General features: G+C 36.2%; 1 protein-coding gene across 2 annotated transcripts in view; it reads right to left on the reverse strand.

Moving 5' to 3' along the window:
- Positions 1-25,958, reverse strand: part of GRM5 (glutamate metabotropic receptor 5) — a 559,718-nt gene that overhangs the window by 139,632 nt on the left and 394,128 nt on the right. For both annotated transcript variants that reach the window (XM_027083628.1, XM_027083629.1), the window contains exon 4: positions 7,905-8,140. In XM_027083628.1, coding sequence (XP_026939429.1) covers positions 7,905-8,140 — 236 coding nt within the window. The remainder of the gene's footprint in view (positions 1-7,904; positions 8,141-25,958) is intronic.

Here is a 25,958-nt window from a genome sequence, read left to right on the forward strand (position 1 = left end):
GGCCATCATCAAAAAATCTAGAAACAATAAATGCTGGAGAGGGTGTGGAGAAAAGGGAACCCTCTTGCACTGCTGGTGGGAATGTGAATTGGTACAGCCACTATGGAAAACAGTATGGAGGTTCCTTAAAAAACTACAAATAGAACTAACATATGGCCCAGCTATCCCACTACTGGGCATATACACTGAGAAAAAACCATTAATTCAAAAAGAGTCATGTACCACAATGTTCATTGCAGCTCTATTGACAGTAGCCCAGAGATGGAAACAACCTAAGTGTCCATCATCGGATCAATGGATAAAGAAGATGTGGCACATATATACAATGGAATATTACTCAGCCATAAAAAGAAACGAAATTGAACTATTTGTAATGAGGTGGATAGACCTATCTGTCATACAGAGCGAATTAAGTCAGAAAGAGAAAGACAAATACCGTATCCTAACACATATATATGGAATTTAAGAAAAAAAGAATGTCATGAAAAACCTAGGGGTAAGACGGGAATAAAGACACAGACCTACTTGGACTTGAGGATATGGGGAAGGGGAAGGGTAAGCTGTGACAAAGTGAGAGAGAGGCATGGACATATATACACTACCAAACATAAGGTAGATAGCTAGTGGGAAGCAGCCGCATAGCACAGGGAGATCAGCTCGGTGCTTTGTGACCGCCTGGAGGGGTGGGATGGGGAGGGTGGGAGGGAGGGAGACACAAGTGGGAAGAGATATGGGAACATATGTATATGTATAACTGATTCACTTTGTTATAAACCAGAAACTAACACACCATTGTGAAGCAATTATACTCCAATAAAGATGTAAAAAAAAATTAAAAAAAATAAATCCTTAAAAAAAATTTAAAAAAAAATAAAGTAGTTTGTATTAAATTAAGGATTCATTTAGGAATTTTTATTGAAAACTCTAAATGAATTATACTGAGATGAAACAAAAATGTTCATAGTGGTGACAACATAGGATAATAAAAAATATTGACTAATCCAGAAGAAGACAATAGGAAGGAAGAATTAAAAAATTAAAGAATAGGGATTTCCCTGGTGGTCCAGTGGTTAACACTCCATGGTCGCAACGCCGGGGGCCGGGGCCTGGGTTTGATCCCTGTTCAGGGAACTAGATTCCGCATGCCGCCACTAAAAGATGCTGCATGCTGCAGTGAAGATTCTGCATGCAGCAGCAAAGATCCCGCATGCCACAGATAAAGACCTGGTGTAGCCCAATAGATAAATAGATAGATAGGTGGGTAGATATTTTAAAAATAAAGAATAAATTGGAAAAATAACAAGTAGCAGAAAAACAAGTAGCAAATGAGAGAAATAGGAAATAGTAATAAGCTACAGTCCCAATTGGGTAATTTTCATGATACATATATCTAATAAAAAACTCATATCCATAGTATATGAGGAACTCTTAAAATAGATATTAAAAAGTAATCAAATGTGCACAAGACTGGAACAGACACTTTACAAAAGAGGATGCCCAAATTTCCAATAAGCATTTGAAAAGGAACTTAGCTTCATAATGTATGATGGAAAAGCCAATCAAAATCACAATATGATAACCCAACACTGACAGAATGTTTAAAGTAAAAAAGATAATGCCAACTGTTGTTAAGGGTGCACAGCAACTTGAACTCTCATGCATTTCAGTGGAAGTTTGTTAGTTCAGTTACTTATGAAAACTGCTTGGCAATATCTATGAAAGCTAAATATATGCTTAGCTTATGACCTCACAATTCCATTACCAGGTGTATATCTAACAGGAATTAGGATATATGTTTACCAGATGATATGTACAAGAGTGTTCATAAAAGCTTTATTTATAATACTTAAAACTGTGAATAATCCAAATTTCCATCTATAGGAGAACTGATAGATAAATTCTGGTGTATTCATACAAAGGAACACTACACAGCAATAAAGAATACACTACTGATACACATAGTGGGGATGAATCCCACAACACTATTTTGAAGGGAAAGGACCAGACACAACAAGTAAATAATGTAAGATTCCATTTATATGATGTACAGGGTAGGCAAAACTGATGGGCATTGAAAAAATTTATATTAATGGAGCATGATATTGATTGGGATTGGGTAAGAGAGAACTTTCTGTTATTGTTGCTTTGGATGGTAGTTACAGATATATATATATATATGTATATATATATATACACATATATGTATGTAAAAATGTATAAAGCTTAAATTCACTTAAGATTTTTGTGTTTTATGTACATTATATATACATTATTCTACAACATACCACACACACACCACACACATATAAAGGAAGGTGCCTTCCTTAAAAATGTGTGTATGTGGGGTGGAGAAAGCATCCTAAAATGATAATTTGAAAATGTTATTTTTTCTTTTTGGATAAGAAATAACTTTTTCTCATTTTAGAATGTTTCAAAAATATAGAAAGATAAAAAAGAACATTTGTATTTTTATGATTAACAATGGGAGTGAATGTTTTCTTATGTTTATTACTCATTTCTAATTGTTCTATGAAGTACAATATATCCATTGTACATTTATCTGTTTTTTAATATTTATACTTTAAAGTTGGATGAGTTTTTCTTGTAAGAAAATCAATATTTAGACTGTCATATTGGCCTTTTTTTCCCTTTTAACACAAGGACTTTAAAATTTTTATTTAATTAAAACTACCAAATATTCCCAATCTCATATGCTCTATCATTTGTTTTCTGAGTAAAACCTTCCTCATCCCCCTACCGTAGCTTCTTTTGTCTCTAGTTTTCTTTTTCCCACTTAACTATTTTACTCATCTGGATGTATGTGTATGTATACGAGTGTGTATGTATTCACATGTATACACGTTGTGACATGAGGCTGCACCAACATTTTTTCTCAGTAGTTAGCCATTTGCACCAACATCTGACTTCATAGGCGTTATGGCTATTTAGTGGAAGTTCTCCAGGCACTGGCATTCTGATGGCTAACGTTCTTAGTTAAGATCATTGTTACATTAGTTTTGTTTTGTTTTTGTTATTGATGTATTCATCAGTACTTTAGTGAGAAATTGGAAGAGGCTATATGAAAGACTGCTGTCCAGGTGTTACAATAAATCATTAGTCTAAAGAAAAATAAACTGTACTTGGAAAATTATACTAAGGTAGTATTAGTGGTTTTGCCATTAACAATGTGCTGTTATTAGTCACATTGGTTTTCCATCCAGATTTTTTTTTAACAAAATGAAAAAGACTTTATTGCAGAATACAAAATAGTTGTATTTAAGATGTGTGTAGATGCATGGCAATACTTCACAAATAACTGATTTTATTTTGTAGGTTGTACCTAAGCACTTGTCTTCCAAGTGTTTTGTTCGTAGTATTTTTTTTTAACATCTTTATTGGAGTATAATTGCTTTACAATGGTATGTTAGTTTCTGCTTTATAACAAAGTGAATCAGTTATACATATACAAATATCCCCATATCTCTTCCCTCTTGCATCTCCCTCCCTCCCACCCTCCCTATCCCACCCCTCTAGGTGGTCACAAAGCACCAAGCTGATCTCCCTGGGCTATGTGGCTGCTTCCCACTAGCTATCGGTTTTACATTTGGTAGTAGATATATGTCCATGCCACTCTCACTTTGTCCCAGCTTACCCTTCCCCCTCCCTGTGTCCTCAAGTCCATTCTCTAGTAGGTCTGCGTCTTTATTCCCGTCCTGCCCCTAGGTTCTTCATGACCATGTTTTTCCCTTAGATTCCATATATATGTGTTAGCATACGGTATTTGTTTTTTTCTTTCTGACTTACTTCACTCTGTATGACAGACTCTAGGTCTATCCACCTCACTACAAATAACTCAATTTTGTTTCGTTTTATGGCTGAGTAATATTCCATTGTATATATGTGCCACATCTTCTTTATCCATTCATCTGTCAATGAACACTTAGGTTGCTTCCATGTCCTGGCTATTGTAAACAGAGCTGCAATGAACATTGTGGTACATGACTCTTTTTGAATTAATGTTTTTTTCTCAGTGTATATGCCCAGTAGTGGGATTGCTGGGCCATATGGTAGTTCTATTTTTAGTTTTTTAAGGAACCTCCATTACTGTTCTCCATAGTGGCTGTATCAATTTACATTCGCACCAACAGTGCAAGGGGGTTCCCTTTTCACCACACTCTCTCCAGCATTTATTGCACAGTAATCAAGACAGTATGGTACTGGCACAAAAACAGAAATATAGATCAATGGAACAGGATAGAATGCCCAGAGATAAACCCACCCACATATGGTCACATTATTTTTGATAAAGGAGGCAAGAATATACAATGGAGAAAAGACAGCCTCTTCAATAAATGGTGCTGGAAACCTGGACAGCTACACGTAAAAGAATGAAATTAGAACACTCCCTAACACCATACACAAAAATAAACTCAAAATGGATTAAAGACCTAAAGGTAAGGCCAGACACCATCAAACTCTTAGAGGAAAACATAGGCAGAACACTCTATGACATAAATCACAGCAAGATCCTTTTTGACCCACCTTCTAGAGAAATGGAAATAAAAACAAAAATTAACAAATGGGACCTAATGAAACTTAAAAGCTTTTGCACAGCAAAGGAAACCATAAACAGGACGAAAAGACAACCCTCAGAATGGGAGAAAATATTTGCACATGAAGAAACTGGAAAAGGATTAATCTCCAAAATTTACAAGCAGCTCATGCAGCTCAATATTTAAAAAACAAACAACCCAATCCAAAAGTGGGCAGAAGACCTAAATAGACATTTATACAAAGAAGGTATACAGATTGCCAACAAACACATGAAAGGATGCTCAACATCATTAATCATTAGAGAAATGCAAATCAAAACTACAATGAGATATTACCTCACACCAGTCAGAATGGCCATCATCAAAAAATCTACGGATTTTTCTTTTTTTTTGGAGTATAGTTGCTTTACAATGTTGTTAGTGTCTGCTGTACAACAAAGTGAATCACCTATAATCACTTAGCTCTAATCTATTCGGAATTAATTTCTAGGAGTTGGTCTATTTCCAGGATGGCTCTGTTCCTTATTCAATATTAAGAGTTTTCCTTTAACTTTCTGGTTACTCTGAGCTTTTCTATACCTCATTCTGTATAAGGCTACTGCTAATTCTGGACTACCAGATTCAGGTACCTCTCCTAGCTTTTATACTTTGCCTTTCAAGAAGCTTCTAAGAAAAATAAGCAGTAATTCAGCTATGCGTATTTCCACTCTTTGTGTCAAGCCATTTTACTTACTGAACTATCTATTAGGTTTTAGGTACTGTAGACTATGAATAAGGTGAAGATTTCTTGCCTGCCATCAATGAATTATAAGCTCCAACTTACCACTCCAACTCAAAAGTGGTTGTCTTATGCACACTGCTTGATGAAAGTACATTATATTTAGGAAAACACTACTCATATTCAGTAGTGTTACAGATAAGAATAAACTACCTGGGGTCTTTTTGAAGATATGGAGTGGGATGCTGAAAGGCATTTGAGTAAATAAGGAAATATGGTCAAAAGTAGAGAGTAGGAATATCAAGGTATCTATTATCTCATTCCAGAGTTGTACCCAAATAATTTTAAGATTTATTTTTCTTTTTTGTATCTTTGACCTATATGTTAACTATTATAGAATGCAAATTTGATAGTGATTTTTAAAACTATAATATTCTCTCTCTTTAGAATAGCATATTGGTTAAACTTTAGACAAATCTGAGCTCAATTCTAAGTTCTAATGTTTTCCTGAGCAAGTTGTTTTGTCTCTCCAAATCTTAGTTTTGTTATTTTAAAGTAAGGATAATAATATTATTTCCCTCATTGAGAAGAATAACAGAGATATTACATATAACTGTTTATTTTTATGTACAAAATGACATCTGTTGACAGATAAGATTCCAAGGGGGCGGGACTAAAGAATGCTTTCCAGAACTAGAGTAAGGAACAGATCCTGTGCAGAGAAGTCACATCATGGTGCTCATGTGAAAGACAGAGAGCTATAGCAACAAGTTCAAATGGAGAATTTTATAGAACAATTTCCATAGAAATAACGTTTCTATGGAAATCAAAGAGTCTTTTTCAAGACTATATCTCAATAAGACCTCCAATAGAAAACAAAAAGTAAGAGAAACAAAGAATTATTTCAAGGAGAAGACATTTCACACAAAAAGGAGTGGGGAAGGAAGAACATTAGTACAAAAGAGGGTGAAGACCAACTGGAAAAATTCACTTAGTCACACTGGTTAGGGGTTGTCACTAACTCCTTAGTAAAGAGAAACTGGAGAGGAGACTGGATCTACTGCTGACCCTCTAAAACTCCTCCAGTGTAGCTACATAGAGTAATCTCTACACAATCATCGAATCGGTACACAGAGACCACAGACTCCCCAAATCTCAAGAGAAGAAAGAAGTTTGTGTCCTTCAGAAACTGGATAGAACTGTGAAAAATATACAATTGGCTATAAACATTGAAACTGTGAAACACAAGTCACAATCCTGTGTATTCACACACATTTTTTCATGAAAGTATAAACGAAGGAAATGAATGCGCATTTGAAGATTTTGGACAAGACTCAGCAGTATCTAAGGCAAGAGAGAGGCAAATGAAGTCTCACACCAGGCTTCTATGATTTCTGGATTTCATCGGGCAGTACCACGCCACACTCCAGCATCTCTCTCCTCCACCACTGCCGAATTAGGAACTGACACAAGGTTGCCAAGTTCTCGTTTTACTTGTACTGGCATTGAAAGATAATTACAAATCACCACTTACGACCTCATTCATCTTCACAAAAGAATGAACTGATAGAAAAAACATAGTACGGATGTGAACTCAGGGAAGAAATGCATTATAAACAATTCACTACATTGTTCCTATTTTCCTCGTTTTGGTGAGTCCACTTCTCTGTGGACTGGAATTCGTTCGGGGGCCAGGATTTCAACCTCACTGCCCCAGTGCACTCTTCTGTGCCAGCATCATGATGATAAAGACATTATACCACCAACTAAAACATTTTACTCCTTGGCAAATGCATATGAGGTGCTTGTTACACAATGTGGGATGTCAGTCTCAACAAATCCCTTATTGGTTTTAACAAACCTTAACCTTTACACTTTGACTTACAAATCAGCATTGACCCTCCCTGGTTCTTAGAGTCAAGATACCCTTTGGATGTGCTACAAATAAAACTAACCGAACCCTTTGTTTAAAACCCATATTATGTTGCTTACAACACTGAATTACAAGTTTTGTTTGCTTGACGATCTCCCTAACTAGACACTAAACCCCTCGAGGGCAGGATCTGTTTTCCTCTTCTTGATACCCTTACAAGTAAAGCGATGTTTGGCACGTTGTGAATCCTTGTATTTGATGAATAACTGAGTGAATGGCTCTGCTTAGGTTATGTCTCCTGAAACATCATAATTATACAGAGCAAATCCTTGCTACTATTTTATAGTATTTTGATGGAAGTAGGACTTGGCTCTGTCCTTCAACATTCACTCATTCATTCTTCAGACACATTGCATGCAACCCTTGCTATGTGCCTTACACTGTGCTAACTGCTAATCAGAATGACCAGAATGTAGTTCTTGCCTTCAAAGATGTCAAGAAGAGTGCTTTCTGGAGCTCACGTTATCTTTTAAGCACAGTACCGATTTCCTGAATGATATAAATATAAATAAATTGTCTGAAATCTTAATAGAGTGAACATTTACCCTCATATGTTTTTCTTAGCACTCTGAGAAGCAATGCCCACTTTATGTAAGAGTCCTCCTCTCTAACAGATTACAGCCACTATCCCCATGACACAGTTTACTTACATTGGAGCCTTAGCCCTATCCGCTTTAAATGAAATAATAAATCTGCTTACTATTGCAAGTCTTGTTGTATTTGCTGTTCTCCTGTGCAAACCCTTCCAGCCGGCACTGAAAACGATGCTGCCAAAATTCTTGAAACCAGGGGTTTCGGAGGTTTGTTTCCGGCCGGAGCTTCAGATAATAATCATCAAACCACTTGACATCAGGAGATTGGAGCTTGATTGTGATGCCGCCAACAGCTTCTCGCTGATATCCATCTGTCACATCGTATCTGTCAGCCCAGCCGTCACTGTGGGGAAACAAAAAAACCCTCAGCTTAGAACAGATATCTTCTAAGAAAATTATTCTACTTGCTGTCATCTTGAAAACATTAGTCATTACATGGCACTCAGGCCACACTATGGTCTTATATTATACTACGTGATTCTTGAGATAGCAACTTGCTAGGATAAAAAGTGCAAAACACAATGGAAACTTTGGGTCTAAGAATGCTGGGAGGTACCTGTCTCGCTTACCTTGAACTGTAGAGAATAACCTTATGCTTTTGACAGAATTTTACTGGTTGTAGAATATAGTATATGCATGGAAGCTGCATAATATCACCATTCACACTATTTACTGACTGTTTAATAGCTAGGTCAAGTTAACTTTAAATACAGTCTTTTCCTTTACTTAATAATAATCATTAGAGTTATCATAAAGTAAAAATGAAAAATATTTCTAAAATATACCTTATGTTAATTTAACCATCCTATGACAGGATATTCACTTGTTTCCATGTTTACAAGTGATGCTAAAGAGGTTAAAAAAGAAAAACTTTCTGATTATGGTCATTCTATTAAATATTGATTCATCAGAGCCTCAAACTGAAGTCCTTATAGTCCATATTCCTCTTTCCTATCCCATGGTACTTCTCTAACACATTTAAAATACGCATATGAAATCATGTTTTACATTAGAGTGATTGAAAGAACTTTTTAGCAATAGGCCATCAAAGATGGTGACAGGGATCATACTCCTCAATATTAATATCATTCTATGCACTGATCACTCAAAGTAATGTAGGAATTTTAAAATAAAAGAGTTTGAAATCAGAGAGTTCCTGAGTATAACAGAATAAGGAAAAATACTCTAAGCTTATTTGGAAAATACATGAGACACAACATTGGAAATAAAAGACAAGAAAAGGTGTTTATATCAAATCTGGACACACCTTAGGGCATTTAGGAAAAAAGTGTCTCTGACTTTCCCCACCATCTCTGTCATTTGGAATATGCAACTTGTGCTATGCATCTGCTGGGACCCAGTGGTACTATCCTTCCTTTGAAGAGGTGCAAGTGCTCTTTCAGGAGAAGTAAAGAAAGTCAAGGGAAATGTAACAATGGAAAAAAAAAGTAACAACAAAGAGGGAGGAGAAGATACGGAGACAGTTGAAGGGAAGAACAGAATGGAGCCTCCTGAACACAAGGCAGGAAAGGTTTTGGAGATTAGCTGGGTGAAAGGGAGTGGGTACTGGGGAAAGTGTGAGCGAAAGGATTTACATAAACAATCATTGTTTATTTCATTAATATTCAGATATTTCTATTTATTGGAATGTTAATTTCTTTTTTTAAAATTTCTTTTTATCTTCCTTCCAATGCATTTTTGTCCTTTATACTTTTTTTGGGGGGGGAGGCAGAGAGCATGCTCCAATATTTTGCATAAATCTGTGCCAGGGAAAGTATTATGTAAGGAATTAATTACAATAAGTAAAAAAATGCATGTACTTTCTTCAGTATGCTCTGACTTAAAAATTGATAATGAGAGTTGTTCCAAAGGTCACATATTATTCATTAAGCTATCATAGGGGCTTGAGATATTCCTAAGGCATCCATGGGTGGAGGAGAATAAAATAAACAAACGAAAAAAATAAAGCATTTCTTCCTCCAAGTCCTCCTTGACAAGAAGAGATTTCATTGAAAATGATCTATGTTGAAATTTCAAAAACTTTTGTGGCAAATCAGGGAAAAAAAAATAATAACTAATGCAATACGTTTTGTCCCAATGTTGAATGTGGTTACTTCACACATTATCTTCCCTGAAGTTTCTCATTTCAGCTGCACAGATTTTATTTAAAGCTGACAAGTTGAAATGAAGTGGGCTTGTTTGCTTCATTTTCTTGCTCTGTTTTGGAGGGTTTATTATATCACTGATAGGAGAGTGTGGGTCTCATTGGCACTCGAGGAGATGCATGGGCGTGCTGCAAATGGGACCGGAAACCTGTTTGTCAAGCAGAGCCCCATTCTCCAAGGAAGTGGGAATTTAAATTGCTCCTTTTATTCATGCGAGCTTGCTCTTATGTAACGCTGTGATTATGAATATTACATAAGAAATGTAAGATCATAATGGGTCCAATTTACCCTTCACAATTCATTCACTGAACTTAATGGGGATTGTAAAAAGCCTGTCTTGATAAACTTTTTTGGAGGTGATATTTCCATTAAAAAAAAAAATGTCAGGACCGTAGTGTGTTAATTTACTCATCTCTCATCATGTTCTTTAGCTTTTTTTTTTTCCATGTATAAATCTCTACATTTAATTTAGCAAAAGATGGTGTTTTTTAGTAGTCTATAGGTTAGAGTGGTGATTTTTAAAACAGTTTTGTTCCAGATATTTCCATTCAACAGCAAAATAAAAACCATAAAAGAGTTCGTATATAAACAGAAAATTCCAGTGTCTGTGTGGCAAAAAATGGTTACTCTATTTAAGCTTACAGGGGAATATCTGCTGTGTAAGTCTCAAGAAAGTTCAATCCATATTGGCTAAGTTAGATGGTGCTATATTGACTTTAGCTTATTAAATATTAACATTTTCATAAAAATGTGCTTTTAAGATTTGCATTAAGATGATAGGGTATGTCTAAGTAAGGAATAATAAATTCATAAGTGAAGAGCCAAGAAAACTTGAGCTTACCTTTCTACTATCCAGTGCTTTCCATTGCATTGTTAGAGTGGACTGTCAAGAGTCTGGCACTACTTTAATGCTTTTGGGTGACATATATTTTACCAAATCAGGAAAAAGGGGGAAGGAAGATAAGGAAAGAAACTGCAAATGTACCACATTTCAGTCAAGTTTCTAGATTTAGTATCTATCTATCTATCTATCTGTCTATCTCTTCATCCATCCATCCATCCATCCATCCATCCATCCATCCATCCAATTTCTTCTCATTGATGGGCATTTTACCCCTCTCCTTAGAATCCATTTCGTTATTTTCTTTCCAATGCTTTGATTTAGAGTCGTTTCCCATTATTTGCAGAATCTGTATTTGTAACTTCACCTGCTTGCTAAAATTTATTTGCAACCCCCATACTGATACTCATGGCACTTTTATGGTCATTTTCAGATATACAGAGAGTGGCGAAAAAGTTGATTCTTCTGATGTGCATATACCTGGCTGAGGCTGCACAAGGTGAACCTCTGCTTTCTTGTTTCAGCTTTGATACTATAAAGAAGTGCCCTTTTCATGGTCTATTAAGTGCCAAGTTTTTGCATTTTTGTGTGTTTTTTTAAATTGATTTTGCTGTTTAAAATATCCCCAAGTATCGTACTGATACATTATTTAGAGTTCCCAAGTGCAAGAAGGCTGTGCTATACCTTACATAGAAAACCAGCTGCCCCTGGTGGTCCAGTGGTTAGGACTCCACGCTCCCAATGCAGGGGGCACAGGTTCGATCCCTGGTCAGGGAACAAGATCCGGTATGCCGCAACTAAGATCCCGCATGTGGGAACGAAGATCCCGCGTACTGCAACTAAGGCCCGGTGCAGCTAAATAAATAAATATATTTTTTTAAATATAGGTTGATAATACATATACTCTTAAAAAGTAAAAAAAAAAAAAAAAAAAAGGCAGCTACATTTAGGCATGAGTAAAGTCCTGTTTTCTGTGAATTCAATATTAATTCATCAACAATATTAGATATTAAATATTAAATAAAGTGTCTTTAGACCAGAACACCATAAAGCAAGGTTATGTAACGACTAGTTGATGAAAATGTGACTAGAGGCTCACGACAATTTAAACCTATATTTCCCCTAGGAGTAATGGTCAGTATTCACTAATTCAGTGTTTGGTGCCTGTTTATAGAACATACCTACTGTGAATAACAATAATTAAGTGGATATATATCCACTTAATTATATATATATATATATATATATATGGGACAGGAGGAGAGACATGTAAATAAATGACCATATACAAACGAATATTGTTATAGGTATGAAATGAACGCAACGAGAAAGAAGATCAGTAAATAATTGACCAACTCTTCGTAGAAAGGTAAGATTTGAATTGAGTTTGGAAAATATGGGTAATGGAGTGATAACTGTATTTTGAAATGTGATTTTTTAGACAAGTAGGTATTTGTTTATTGATTAATTAATTTATTTATTTTTGGCTGTGTTGGGTCTTCATTTCTGTGTGAGGGCTTTCTCTAGTTGCGGCAAGTGGGGGCCACTCTCCATCACCGTGCGCGGGCCTCTCACTATCGCGGCTTCTCTTGTTGCCGGAGCACAGGCTCCAGACGTGCAGGCTCAGTAGTTGTGGTACACGGGCCTAGTTGCTCCGCGGCATGTGAGATCTTCCCAGACCAGGGCTCGAACCCGTGTCCCCTGCGTTGGCAGGCGGATTCTCAACCACTGCGCCACCAGAGAAGCCCAACAAGTAGGTATTTGTGAATCAGGGAATAGTAAATATTAAGCATTGCAGCTATATGGAGTGCACCGGATAGTGACTAATGAAAAGTATGCTGAGGAAGACCAATTATGAATGGTCTTCTGGGCCATTCCAAACGCTTTGAGTTTTATCATTCAGGTGAAGGGGAGCCAGTGGTGGCTTTTAAAGTGGGAAGTGTTACGAAGAGACGATGAGAACTGGATAAACTGTGGTAGCAGTGCGAGTGACAGATAAGAAAGGTTGTGGATGAGTGTTAGAGGATCAAGTTAGAAAAGTTGTTACACTGGTTAAGGGATCGAATGGATGTTTGTATTAAAGGAGTGGGAATGAAGAGCCTATTTGTAAGGAATTCTCAGAGTCCCTAGGACTAGATACGTGGAGAATAGGGGGTAAAGGAGGATGTTTTTGGTTTATGGGAGACATTAGTGATATTGTAGGTGATATTGTAAGTGACATTGTAGGTTGTCCTAGGTTGTAAAATACAGGAAAATAGGTTTGGGGTGAAAAAGGAAGAAAATGAATACAAGTAGGGATCTACAATGATCAGATTTCCCTTTATATGCTCTCTAGCACTTTGTTTCTCCTGGATTTCTGTCTGTTCTCTACATAAAAAATTAATTTGAGTGTTAAAAAAAAATACAAGTGAACAATTTTCTTACGTGGTCCAGTACCATATTAACCCACCCTATTCTATTATGTTTAGGGTTTTGTATACTGAGCAATAGCTGTTGGCACTCAAAAAAAAAAAAGACAGAAATAATGAAAATTATAGAGCTCTAAAGATCTGATGCTCTCTATACAATTATATCCTTATAAACATTTTAACTTTAGAATTATTATTTTTATTATTTTTGTATTAACATAGATATTTGAAGCAGACCAGTTGTTATGGTTATAATATGATTACTGTAGGGTTTACAATCAGTAGATTTAATGTCAGAATATATTTCTGGAACGTAGAAGCCCCTAAAGATACATGGTAACGGGCATAAAAAATTCTTGGAAAATTCTGAAGAAAAAGTTTAGTAATTATCAAATGTTAGAATAGAGATGCTCAGTAATTTAAAAATTTGTCTCTGTTATCAAAATCTAAATCTGTACAATGCAGACAATATACTCTTTCCTTCCTGTCCTCGTTTTAAGTTATTGCTATGGAAAACGAAAAAATTTATGTTGCACAGAAAGTTGCATCGGGTGATCCTCTGTAACAGTCTCCATGTTCTTTTCATTCTAATACAGTAAGCATTTTGAATGCATATTCTGTGCAGGCAAACTGCACAGGCGTTGTGGTAGGTCCCAGCACATGTCCTCAGCAGTCCATTAGGTATGACCTGCCTGAATGCGCATTGCTGACTTCCAGCCCCCTGGAAGTTTCCTCATTTATTCTCCAGACTGAACATCCTCTTTTCTTTTTATTCAGTCTTCCCCTTAATAGTACAATTCATTAGGTTCCCAGTCACTGAATCATCACTTGTGAAAATCACAATCCTGTCCTGCCTTCCTGAGATCATTCCCCCATCCCCTCAATTAGTATCCTGGGTGTTTCCACACTCTTAGTTCTTACATTTACAGTCCCTTGCTTTATTTACATGGAACGCTAATCACATACAGTGGGTACGGGTTTCATTAGCTGAATTCTCAAATGGCAACATGATTACTTAGCATAACTCTGCAGAGTTCTTGGGGAGGCGTCTGCTGGGGGCAAACAACATAAATAAATCATCTCAGTCTGCTTCAAAAGGAGCAATACCAGACCAAAAATGTAGACATCAGAATGACTATTCCTAGCAGTCGTTAAATTTGTGTCAGGAGGTGTGAGTTTATGCATTGGGGAGGTACGGGCGGGGGACGTGGGTATGCCAGGCACATACAATTATTCTTGATCACTGAAATCTTTAGTCCCACTTAGCCTGATGGTATTGGTACTGCTAAGACTATCACACATATGTTGTGTACTGGAGATGCTGCACTTGATTCTCATTCCTCAAATACATGACATTTATTTCTTATTCACTGAACAAGTATTGGGTAACTAATAACTTGATAGTTATGTGGGAGTAGAGTGGTGAACAAGAAGACAAGATTTCTGCTCTCATAGAGGTAACATTTTGATGCTTTTAGTTTTGCATTTGTCATCATATTAAAGTTAAGTACATTTATTTGTTTTCCCTAAATTGTCTGTAAATTTTATGTTTTGGACATCTCATCCTTATGTTTATTATAATGCCTTGAACATACTAAGGACTTAAATGTTTAATATAACTTATTAGAAAATTAGACTTTAAAAGGCAAATTTCAAATCTTAGAGAATTCTTTTCCGATAACTGCATATATTCTTTTTTCAAAATTTATTTTTGGGCTGTGTTGGGTTTTTGTTGCTGCACACAGGTTTTCTCTCATTGCGGCAGCAGGGGCTACTCTTCTTTGCCATGCGCGGGCTACTCACTGCGGTGGCTTCTCTTGTTGCGGCATGTGGGCTCAGTAATTGTGGTGCATAGGCTTAGTTGCTCCGTGGCCTGTGGGATCTTCCCGGACCAGGGCTCGAACCCATGTCCCCTGCACTGGCAAGCGGATTCTTAACCACTGCGCCACCAGGGAAGTCCCAACTGCATATATTCATTTTTAATTGAGAAAGCAGCCCTGTTTGATGTGCCTTATAAAATGACTCTGAAAGGCTGAATTCATTCCCCCCCTCCAAAATGGTCCTCTCCCTTCTCTACCTGATGCTATTAAGGTTAATGAATACATTCATTAGGCTGCATCCCAGCTTTTTTTTTTTCAAAATATGTTCACAGCCCACACAATTATTATTGAAACTGCTGTTCTACTCACATGTAATCATAATCATCACCCTGCAAATCTCTTACCAGTAGCATTCTAACAGGTATTTGGGGATTTTTTTTCCTAATAGTGGGAGTCTGTCTACTGACTGCTTGGCTGTCTTCATATAATATTCCTTTTTTTTCCTTCCCTGGGGGAGTAGAAGGTCTTAGAATCTCTAAAAAAATAGTGAAAACAAAGAAGAATATTGAGCTTTTAAATCAAAGTTCTGATGAATGTACACCAGTCAACACTGATGAATTAATTCCAAAATGAAATACAATGTAGAATTTTTGAGAAAATTGTTAGGTTATTTACTGAAAATCACTTTATCTTCAGGGCTTGTAAATCTTAATTTTTCCCATGTCTGAGGATAAGTAGGTGTGAATTGGAGGAGCTATATCAGAACATTGAAAAGAAGGAAGAAAAGTCAGGAATCTAAAGTTTGCCATCTTGTGTAAGTCAGGTGATTTCCATTATATTGCTTTCCTGATTCTCTACAGGCCTTAGAGATGATTATTATTAGCCCTAGTTTCTACCATTGAGGAAATTGAGGCTCTGAGGAATTAAATAACCTACTCAAAATCCCACAGCTAGCATAGAGGGGATTTCAACCCAGATCTTTCCAGCTCCAACACTCCAGTACTTTCCATACTTCATGGAGCCTCCAAAATAATGACATACAGTGATGACAGCAGTGAGAAATGTTTGTTAAGGGGATCTTATTTAAGAGGCGTGTGTTGGAGGACAGGGGGCAGCATGTCGGGCTGGGAGTACGTGGGCAAGATTCTCTTGCTCTGGTATATTTTCACCTTACCTACTTTTTCAATCAAACGCTAATCTAGATCAGGACTGCTGGGAAGGGATTTTGAAATTATAATTAAGATCCTAAGGAAACTGACCTTGAAATAGGGAGATAATTTGTAATGGGTCTGGCCTAATCAGGTGAGTCCCTGAAAAGTGACCACCTCTTCCTGACAAAAGAGATTCAAATGTGAGAAGGATTTGGCATGAGAGGGCTGGAGGAGACGCTCCATTGCTGGCTTTGAAGATGGGGGGGGGCTGTACAGTAAGGAGTGCAGGTGGCCTGGAGGAGCTGAGTGTGCCCCTGGGTGATACCAGCAAGGAAATGGGGACTCAGGCCTACATCTAAAAGGAACTGAATTCCACCAAAACTTGAATGAGCTTGGAAGCAGATTCTTTCACAAAGCCTCCAGAAAGGAATACACCTTGATTTCAGCCTGTTTAACCCTGAGTGGAGAACCCAGTTATGCTATATACATGGACTCCTGACCTCCAGAAACGAATATTGTTTTAAGTTGCTAAATTTGTGGTAATTTGTTACACAGCAATAGAAAGTTATTATTCACTCGCCACCTCTTTTCTACATTTCCTCACTTGGAAGGCCAAAGCATGTTAATATCAGAAGAGAAGTGATATAATCTTAGGGGGTCTGACCTAATTCAGGGTTTGGTCAGAGCAGACAAACTTCCAAAGACTTTGGGATCACAGAAAATAACGGAGAGTATTACACATATTAGAATACTTGGAACGTCCATCCTGTCTCAATTTAGGCTTTAAATTGAGGTAGTCATTTCCCCCTCTGGTTTAAAGTCTTGTCCCTCCAGGGATGCTTCCTTACCAAACACATCCTTCACAGAGAAAGAAGCTGAGAAAAATCATGGTAAATAGATTATTTTTTTTTAATAAATTTATTTATTTATTTTTGGCTGTGTTGGGTCTTCGTTTCTGTGCGAGGGCTTTCTCTAGTTGCGGCAAGCGGGGGCTACTCTTCATCGCGGTGCGCGGGCCTCTCACTATCGCGACCTCTCTTGTTGCGGAGCACAAGCTCCAGACGCGCAGGCTCAGTAGTTGTGGCTCACGGGCCCAGTTGCTCCGCGGCATGTGGGATCTTCCCACACCAGGGCTCCAACCCGTGTCCCCTGCGTTGGCAGGCAGATTCTCAACTACTGCGCCACCAGGGAAGCCCGTAAATAGATTATTTTGAGAATTACACAATCTGTTGTTTCTCTTGTCATATTATAGACATTTGGAGAGATGCAGAAATTGTGGCAATTGTGTAAAATGTGCAATATAGTGAGCGAAATGATTCAGTTAAATAGAGAAAGCGTGTTATGAGTAAGCTATTGTATCCACCGCTTTACATAACCTTTTTTATGTTTTCTCTGGAAGCTTTCTTACTTAGGATAACCTTCTAGTTTTCAGTCTGCAAACTCCTTCCCGCTGAATTGCACTAATTTCTTCTTTTATGCTGTTAAACTGAGCACAATGTTCAGCCAAATAGTCAATAATTATTTATTATTTATTATAATCAATCAATAATTTATTTAGTCTATTAAATTCCAAGCAGTAAGGCAGACTTTATGATGATGTTAGTGAATATAACTCCCAGTGTCCAATCTGTTTTCTTCCCTTACCCCTTATAACAGGTCACCAGGGAGTTCATAATTTCAGATCTATTACGGTTTTCTTATACTTTCCTCAATGTTCTCCAGTATTTGATACTGTTCTTTCATTTAGCCAAATCTAGTGGCTGACACTGTACATGCCGATTTCCCTACAGAGTACTGCATATGAGCAATAAGGAGAAGAAAAACTGGCATTCTCTACCCACATTAGAGTCGGGCAAATGAAAACTTAGAGTGATAACAGTGATCATGTATTTAGGGTTTGCTGTCTGCCAGGCATTGTTCTAGGCACTGTGTGTGTATATACATATATATACACACACACACATACACACGCTTACTCTCTGCCAATATATATGTGTATATATATTTATATCCACATCTATCTATCTATATTTTTTTTAACATTTTCACATTTCACTTTAGGAATCTTCAGCTTGAAAAGTAGGAAATAACCCTGAGTTAAACAGTATTCAAACTCAGTCTACCTAAATCTAGAAACCAAAACTGAACCAGTGCAACCTATCATTTGTGGTCCAAATCCGTGTCCAAACTTATTTGACTTTGTCCATGAAACTGCAGAGAGAAGAGTTATTTTAATTTCTGTTACACACACACACACATACACACACACACATGCACACACCCCTTCAAATTATTTTCTTTTTTTTCCTTTCTGAGACTATAAACAAAGAATTGTCTTAAACCATTGCATTCATCTTCTGATAAATGCCCATCTTTGTAGTGTTAGAATACACTGGCCAAGTTATTACGAGTCTCTCTACTGACAAGATAAAGAGCTATTAGAAGATGCTCAAGAGACCTTGAAATATGTACATAAACACAGAATGAACTCTCTTCACATTTCACTTTGAGGCAACTTGTTCTTCCTTGACAAATTATCCCCATGACACCCACTGAAACCAAGTCTATTGTTAACTTCTCACATCTATCAGATATGGTTTACAAATGAACACTTACAAGCTGTAGAAGACCAGTAAATAATCAAAAATTGTTCAGGGTGTGAGATTAAGTTTTAGAAATAGTCATTATGTAAGACTCCTGAAAGCCTGAAAAATTTAGTTGTGACATGCCCAGTAATTAATCCAAATAGACTGAAACTGTAAATCACATATTAGAAACTGAACAGCTACTTCCATTTCTAACTATGATAGATTAGACAAACCTTCCTCTGAAGACAACTAGAAGGGCTGGATAAACTTAAAAAAAATCTATTTAAGCTATCAGAATGCTATCTAGGCAGCTGGGACTCAAGTGGCCAAGATCCTGGGGAGAAAAAAAAAATATACTGAGGTAAGACTTTCCCTTGATGTATGTGACAAATTCACTGAAAGTCAAGGATGCAAGGCTAAGAAGTTGGATCAAAAGCAGCACATGAGGCTCAAGAACTTATTCTTTCATAACTGAATCTTTGTACCTATTGAGCAGTAACTCCCCATTTTTCCCTTTCCTCAGCCCCTGGCAATTAACCATCTTTCTTTCCACTTCTATGAATTTGACTGTTTTAGACACTTCATATAAATGGAATCATGCAGCATTTTCCTTCTGTGACTGGTTTATTTCACTTAGCATAATGTTTTCAAAGTTCATCCATGTTGTCATATATGGCAATATGGTGCAACTACCATTGAAAATAGCTTGGAGTTTCCTAAAATAATTAAAATATATTACCATATGATCCAGCAATCCCACTTCTGGGTATTTATCCAAAATAATTAAAATCAGGTTGTCAGAGAGAGATAAGTACCCCCATGTTCATTATAGTATTATTTACAAAAGCCACAATGTGAAAACAACATCCGTTAATGTCCATCAATAGATGAATGGATAAAGAAAATACGAAGTTTAATATTCTAAAATCAACCAGTTTACCACATTATCAGAATAATGGAGGAAAATACGACAAACTCAACATCATTCTGATAAAAAGTCCATAGCAAACTAGCTAAGAAAGAGAACTTTCTTAATCTGTGCAAGAGTTTTATAGTAAAGATCATACACAACAATGAAATGTTGAAAGGTTTCTTCCACAAGCAAAGGATATCTTCTCTGACCACTTTTCTTCAGTATTTTACTGAATGTTCTAACCAATTCAATAAGGAAATAGAAGGAGTAAATTATCATTATTCAAGGACAATTTGACTGTTTACATAGCAAATCTGAAATTATATCTAAAATACAGATTATTACAATCAGTAGTAAATGAATTTAGTAAGTTTGGTGGAGACTAGTTCAGCCTACATAAATAAATTAATTTCTATATATCTGGAACAAACAATTAGAAAACAGTATTTTAAATATACTATTTAAAAACCCCCTAATAGTTAGAAATAAATCTAAGGAAGATATGTAAGATTTCTCCATGCATGTAAGAGGAATTATGGAAGACTTAAATTAATAAAGGAAGTACCACACTCATAAACTGGAGGAGTCAATAATGTAAAGTTGTTAATTTTCCTGAAATTGATCTATAGATTCAAGGTAATCTGAATCAAAATTCCAGCAGGTTTTTTTTGTGGGGGGTGGAGGGTGAGGTGTGGAGGATATTTATAAACAAAATTATAAAATTTGTATGGAAATGTAAAGGACCAAGTACAGCCCAGATAATACTGGTAAAGAACAAAGCTGGGGAAATACAGTATTAGATAGTAAGACATTATGAAGTTACAATGATATACAATTTGTAGAGATAAATAGACTAATGGAATGGAATCCTACGTGGATATATAGAGACTTGATTTTTGATAAAAGCGACACTGCAAAGAAGTAGGGAAAACAGTTCTATTAAATAAATGATTCTGAAAAAAAAATGATTCTGGGTAAATTTATATTTTTTGGAAAAATACATTGATACTTAATCCACAACACTCATAAAAATCAATTCTAGGTAGACTGTAGATCTAAATGTTGCTGATTATACAATAAAGCTTTTAGATGATAACAAAAAGCTTCTAGATATAACAGAAGGAGAATATCTTCATTATCTTAGGATAAGAAAGATTTCTCAAACAGGACATATGAAGGACTAATCATAAAAATCAAGATTGTTAAATGTATTTATAATAAAATTGATAACTTATTTTTATCAGAAGACACCACTACTTAGGAGATCTCTACATGGTGTGTGTGTGTATGTGCATGTGCGTGCGTGTGTGTGTGTGTGTGTGTGTGTGTGTAGGTGGATATACAGATGATAGATGGATAGGTAGGTAGGTAGGTAGGTAGATAGATAACTTGGAAAGGATTCATATCTAGAATATATGAAAAATTTCTATGAATTACTATTAAAAAGAAGCCCTATAGAGAAAAAGGGTCAAGAAGTTGGAACACTTTACACTTTGCAAAATAGGATTGAAATGGCCAATAGATAAAAAAGAATGCTCAACTTTATTCATTACAGCAACACAAAGTAAAACCACTATGAATAGCATTATACACAAACAAGAATGGCTAAAGTCAAAAAGACTGACACAGTATAGAATAATAGCTGGAGCAACTGCAATTCTCAAACATTGATAGACATGTATAGCCTGGTGTAACCTACTATTTGGCAGTGTCTATGACAAGTGAATATAAGCAGACACTATGATGGGGCAATTCCACCCTTAGATATGTCCCCAGTAGAAATGCTATCACAGATACAGTAAAGCAGGGGTCCCTAACCCCCAGGCCATGGACCGGTAGTGGTCCACGGCCTGTTAGGAACTGGGCCGCACAGCAGGAGGTGAGCGGCGGGTGAGCGCGCAAAGCTTCATCTGCCACTCCCCATCGCTCGCATTATCGCCTGAACCATCCCCCACCCCCGTCTGTGGAAAAATTGTCTACCATGAAACCGGTCCCTGGTGCCATAAAGGTTGGGAACCGCTGTACTAAAGGCATGTAGAAGAATGTTTATGTTAGTACTATCTGCAATAGGCCTATATTATAAACAACAGAAATGCTCATCACCAGCAAAAAGGATAAGTTGTGATTTATTCTTATAATGCAATACTAGATAGCAATGAAAATGTACAAACTACTGCTACGTGAAGTAAAACATATAAGCATAAGATTGAGTGGAAAATACAAACAAAGGAGAAAAACGTATTCCATTTATATAAAGTTAAAAGAGGACAATACTAAACTATAGTGTTAGAAGTTAAGATATTGGTTCCTTTTGATGAATGTGTTCCAGCTTTCTTACTGTTATGGATTTCTTGTTTCATTTCATTGCCGTATGTGAAGATACTTGATATAACTTCTACTCTCTTGAATTTGTTGAGACTTTTTTGTGCCCTAACCTATGACCTATCCTAGAAAATGTTCTGTGTACACTAGAGAAAAATGTCTAATATGCAGCTGTTGGAAGGAATGTTCTATATGTGTCTGGTAGGACCATTTGATCTATAGTGTTGTTCACATCCTCTGTTTCCTGATTGATTTTCTATCTGGATGACCTAGTCATTGTTAAGAGTTGGGTATTAAAGTCCCCAGCTGTTAATGTTTTGATGTTTATTTTTTCTATGAGTTCAGTTAGTCTTTGCTTTATCTATTTAGGTGCATAATACATGTTGGGTGCATAAATATTTAAAATTTTTATATCTTCCTGATTGATTGATCTTTTTAAAATTATATAAGGACCTTCTTTGTCCTTTTTTAACTTAGAGTCTATCTTGTCTGATATAACTACAGCTGTCCCCGCTTTCTTTTGGTTACCGTTTGCTTGAAATACCCTTTTCCATTCCTTCACTCTCAGTTTATGCATGTTCTTAAAGCAAAAGTGAGTCCTTTATAGGCAGCGTATCATTGGATCTCTGTTCCTTGCTTCTTCTCTTGCTGTGTTCCTTTGTCATTTGATCACCTTTTGTAGTGATATGCTTTGACTCCTTTACCATAATCTTTTGTGTATCTACTACAGGTTTTTCCTCGGTGGCTACCATGAGACTTACATAAAATATCTTACATTTGTAACACCCTATTTTAAGCTGATAACAACTTACCTTCAATAGCATACAGAAATTTTAGACTTTTACTTCTTTCCCTTCATATTTTAGGTTATTGATGTTACAATTTCCATATTTGTATATTATGTATCCAATGTCAAATCATTGTAGTTACGGCTTTTTTTTCTGTTAAGTAGCAGTTCTTTATTTTTTTATTATTATTTTTCCACACACACACACACACACACTGTATTTTATTTTTACAAGAGATAAACTGACACCAAGCATTGTAAATGGTTGACCACAACAAAAGCAACAATGATTGCAATTACCAAACATGAAACACACTCATACTATGTCATAATATTGACATTCAGTCCAGTAATCCTCCACTGTAACAGCTCCTTTACTTTGCAGTGAAAATTGATTTGTATATTTTTTGCCTCTGAGTCCTCGTGGGATTTTTTTTTATTATTATTCAAACAGAAAGTCACAAACATTATAATCATCCTCATCAGTTCACTCAGTCCCATGTAATTAATTTTTTTTTCATCTTGATCTTTTGTTAGCACTTTTATGAATTCATCAGTTTTCCATTAGAGGTCTGAAAATGCTTATTCATTCAGTTCAGCAGTATAGTCAGTTACCAGAAACCTGTACTTGTCAGAGTCTTTTCCATGAATTCCTTGAAGATGAAACCCTTTTATAGGAACATATTTGCAAAAGCATCACAGTACACCCAGAACTGTCTGTAAATGACAAAAGACTTAAAAATGACCACGGTTATAGATTTGATGAAAGTTCATAATAATGCAATTCACAAGGAAATTCAGTTATTTCTGAGATATACATTTTAAAGTAATAACTAGAATTTTGACTTATAACACTATACCAGAACATATAAGATTTTTAGAAATTTCATGTAATGTCTGAAACATTTATATTAACATATTTCCATACAAATAACCCAAAGAAAGTTTAGTATTAGTTGTTTTTTTTGTTTGTTTTTTTATACTGCAGGTTCTTATTAGTCATCAATTTTATATATATCAGTGTATACATGTCAATCCCAATCGCCCAATTCAGCACACCACCATCCTCAACCCACCGTGGTTTTCCCCCCTTGTGTCCATACATTTGTTCTCTACATCTGTGTCTCAGCTTCTGCCCTGCAAACCGGTTCATCTGTACCATTTTTCTAGGTTCCACATACATGCATTAATATATGATATTTGTTTTTCTCTTTCTGACTTACGTCACTCTGTATGACAGTCTCTAGATCCATCCATGTCTCAACAAATAACTCAATTTCATTCCTTTTATGCCTGAGTAATATTCCATTGTATATATGTACCACAACTTCTTTATCCATTCATCTGTCGATGGGCATTTAGGTTGCTTCCATGACCTGGCTATTGTAAATAGTGCTGCAGTGAACATTGGGGTGCATGTGTCTTTTTGAATTATGATTTTCTCTGCATATATGCCCAGTGGTGGGATTGATGGATCATACAGTAATTCTATTTTTACTTTTTTAAGGAACCTCCATACTGTTCTCCATAGTGGCTGTATCAATTTACATTCCCACCAACAGTGCAAGAGGGTTCCCTTTTCTCCACACCCTCTCCAGCATTTGTTGTTTGTAGATTTTCTGATGATGCCCATTCTAACTGGTGTGAGGTGATACCTCATTGTAGTTTTGATTTGCATTTCTCTAATAATTAGTGATGTTGAGCAGCTTTTCATGTGCTTCTTGGCCATCTGTATGTCTTCTTTGGAGAAATGTCTATTTAGGTCTTCTGCCCACTTTTGGATTGGGTTGTTTGTTTCTTTAATATTCAGCTGCATGAGCTGTGTATATATTTTGGAGACTAATCCTTTGTCAGTTGCTTCATTTGCAAATATTTTCTTCCATTCTGAGGGTTGTCTTTTTGTCTTGTTTATTGTTTCCTTTGCTGTGCAAAAGCTTTGAAGTTTCATTAGGTCCCATTTGTTTATTTTTTTTTTTATTTCCATGACTCTAGGAGGTGAATCAAAAAAGATCTTGCTGTGATTTATGTCAAAGAGTGTTCTTCCTATGTTTTCTTCTAAGAGTTTTATAGTGTCCAGTCTTACATTTAGGTCTCTAATCCATTTTGAGTTTATTTTTGTGTATGGTGTTAGGGAGTGTTCTAATTTCATTCTTTTACATGTAGCTGTCCAGTTTTCCCAGCACCACTTATTGAAGAGACTGTCTTTTCTCCATTGTTTATCTTTGCCTCCTTTGTCATAGATTAGTTGACCATAGGTGAGTGGGATTATCTCTGGGCTTTCTATCTTGTTCCATTGATCTGTGTTTCTGTTTTTGTGCCAGTACCATATTGTCTTGATTACTGTAGCTTTGTAGTATAGTCTGAAGTCAGGGAGTCTGAGTCCTCAAGCTCTGTTTTTTTCCCTCAAGACTGCTTTGGCTATTTGGGGTCTTTTGTGTCTTCATACAAATTTTAAGATGATTTTTTCTAGTTCCTTAAAAAATGCCATTGGTAATTTGATAGGGATTGCATTGAATCTGTAGATTGCTTTAGGTAGTATAGTCATTTTCACTATATTGATTCTTCCAATCCAAGAACATGGTATATCTCTCCATCTGTTTGTATCATCTTTAATTTCTTTCATCAGTGTCTTATAGTTTTCTGCATATAGGTCTTTTGTCTCCCTAGGTAGGTTTATTCCTAGGCATTTTCTTCTTTTTGTTGCAATGGTAAATGGGAGTGTTTCCATAATTTCTCTTTCAGATTTTTCATCATTAGTGTATAGGAGTGCAAGAGATTTCTGTGCATTAATTTTGTATCCTGCAACTTTACCAAATTCATTGATTAGCTCTAGTAGTTTTCTGGCAGCGTTTTTAGGATTCTCTATGTATAGTATCATGTCCTCTGCAAACAGTGACAGTTTTACTTCTTCTTTCCAATTTGTATTCCTTTTATTTCTTTTTCTTCTCTGATTGCCGTGGCTAGGACTTCCAAAACTATGTTGAATAATAGTGGTGAGAGCTGACATCCTTGTCTCATTCCTGATCTTAGAGGAAATGCTTTCAGTTTTTCACCATTGAGAATGATGTTTGATGTGCGTTTGTCGTATATGGCCTTTATTATGTTGAGGTAGGTTCCCTCTATGCCTACTTTCTGGAGAGTTTTTATCATAAATGGGTGTTGCGTT

The sequence above is a fragment of the Aethalodelphis obliquidens genome, unplaced genomic scaffold, assembly GCF_003676395.1.
Source record: "Aethalodelphis obliquidens isolate GAN/ISIS:26980383/991018 unplaced genomic scaffold, ASM367639v1 scaffold50, whole genome shotgun sequence".
NCBI lineage: Eukaryota > Metazoa > Chordata > Mammalia > Artiodactyla > Delphinidae > Aethalodelphis > Aethalodelphis obliquidens.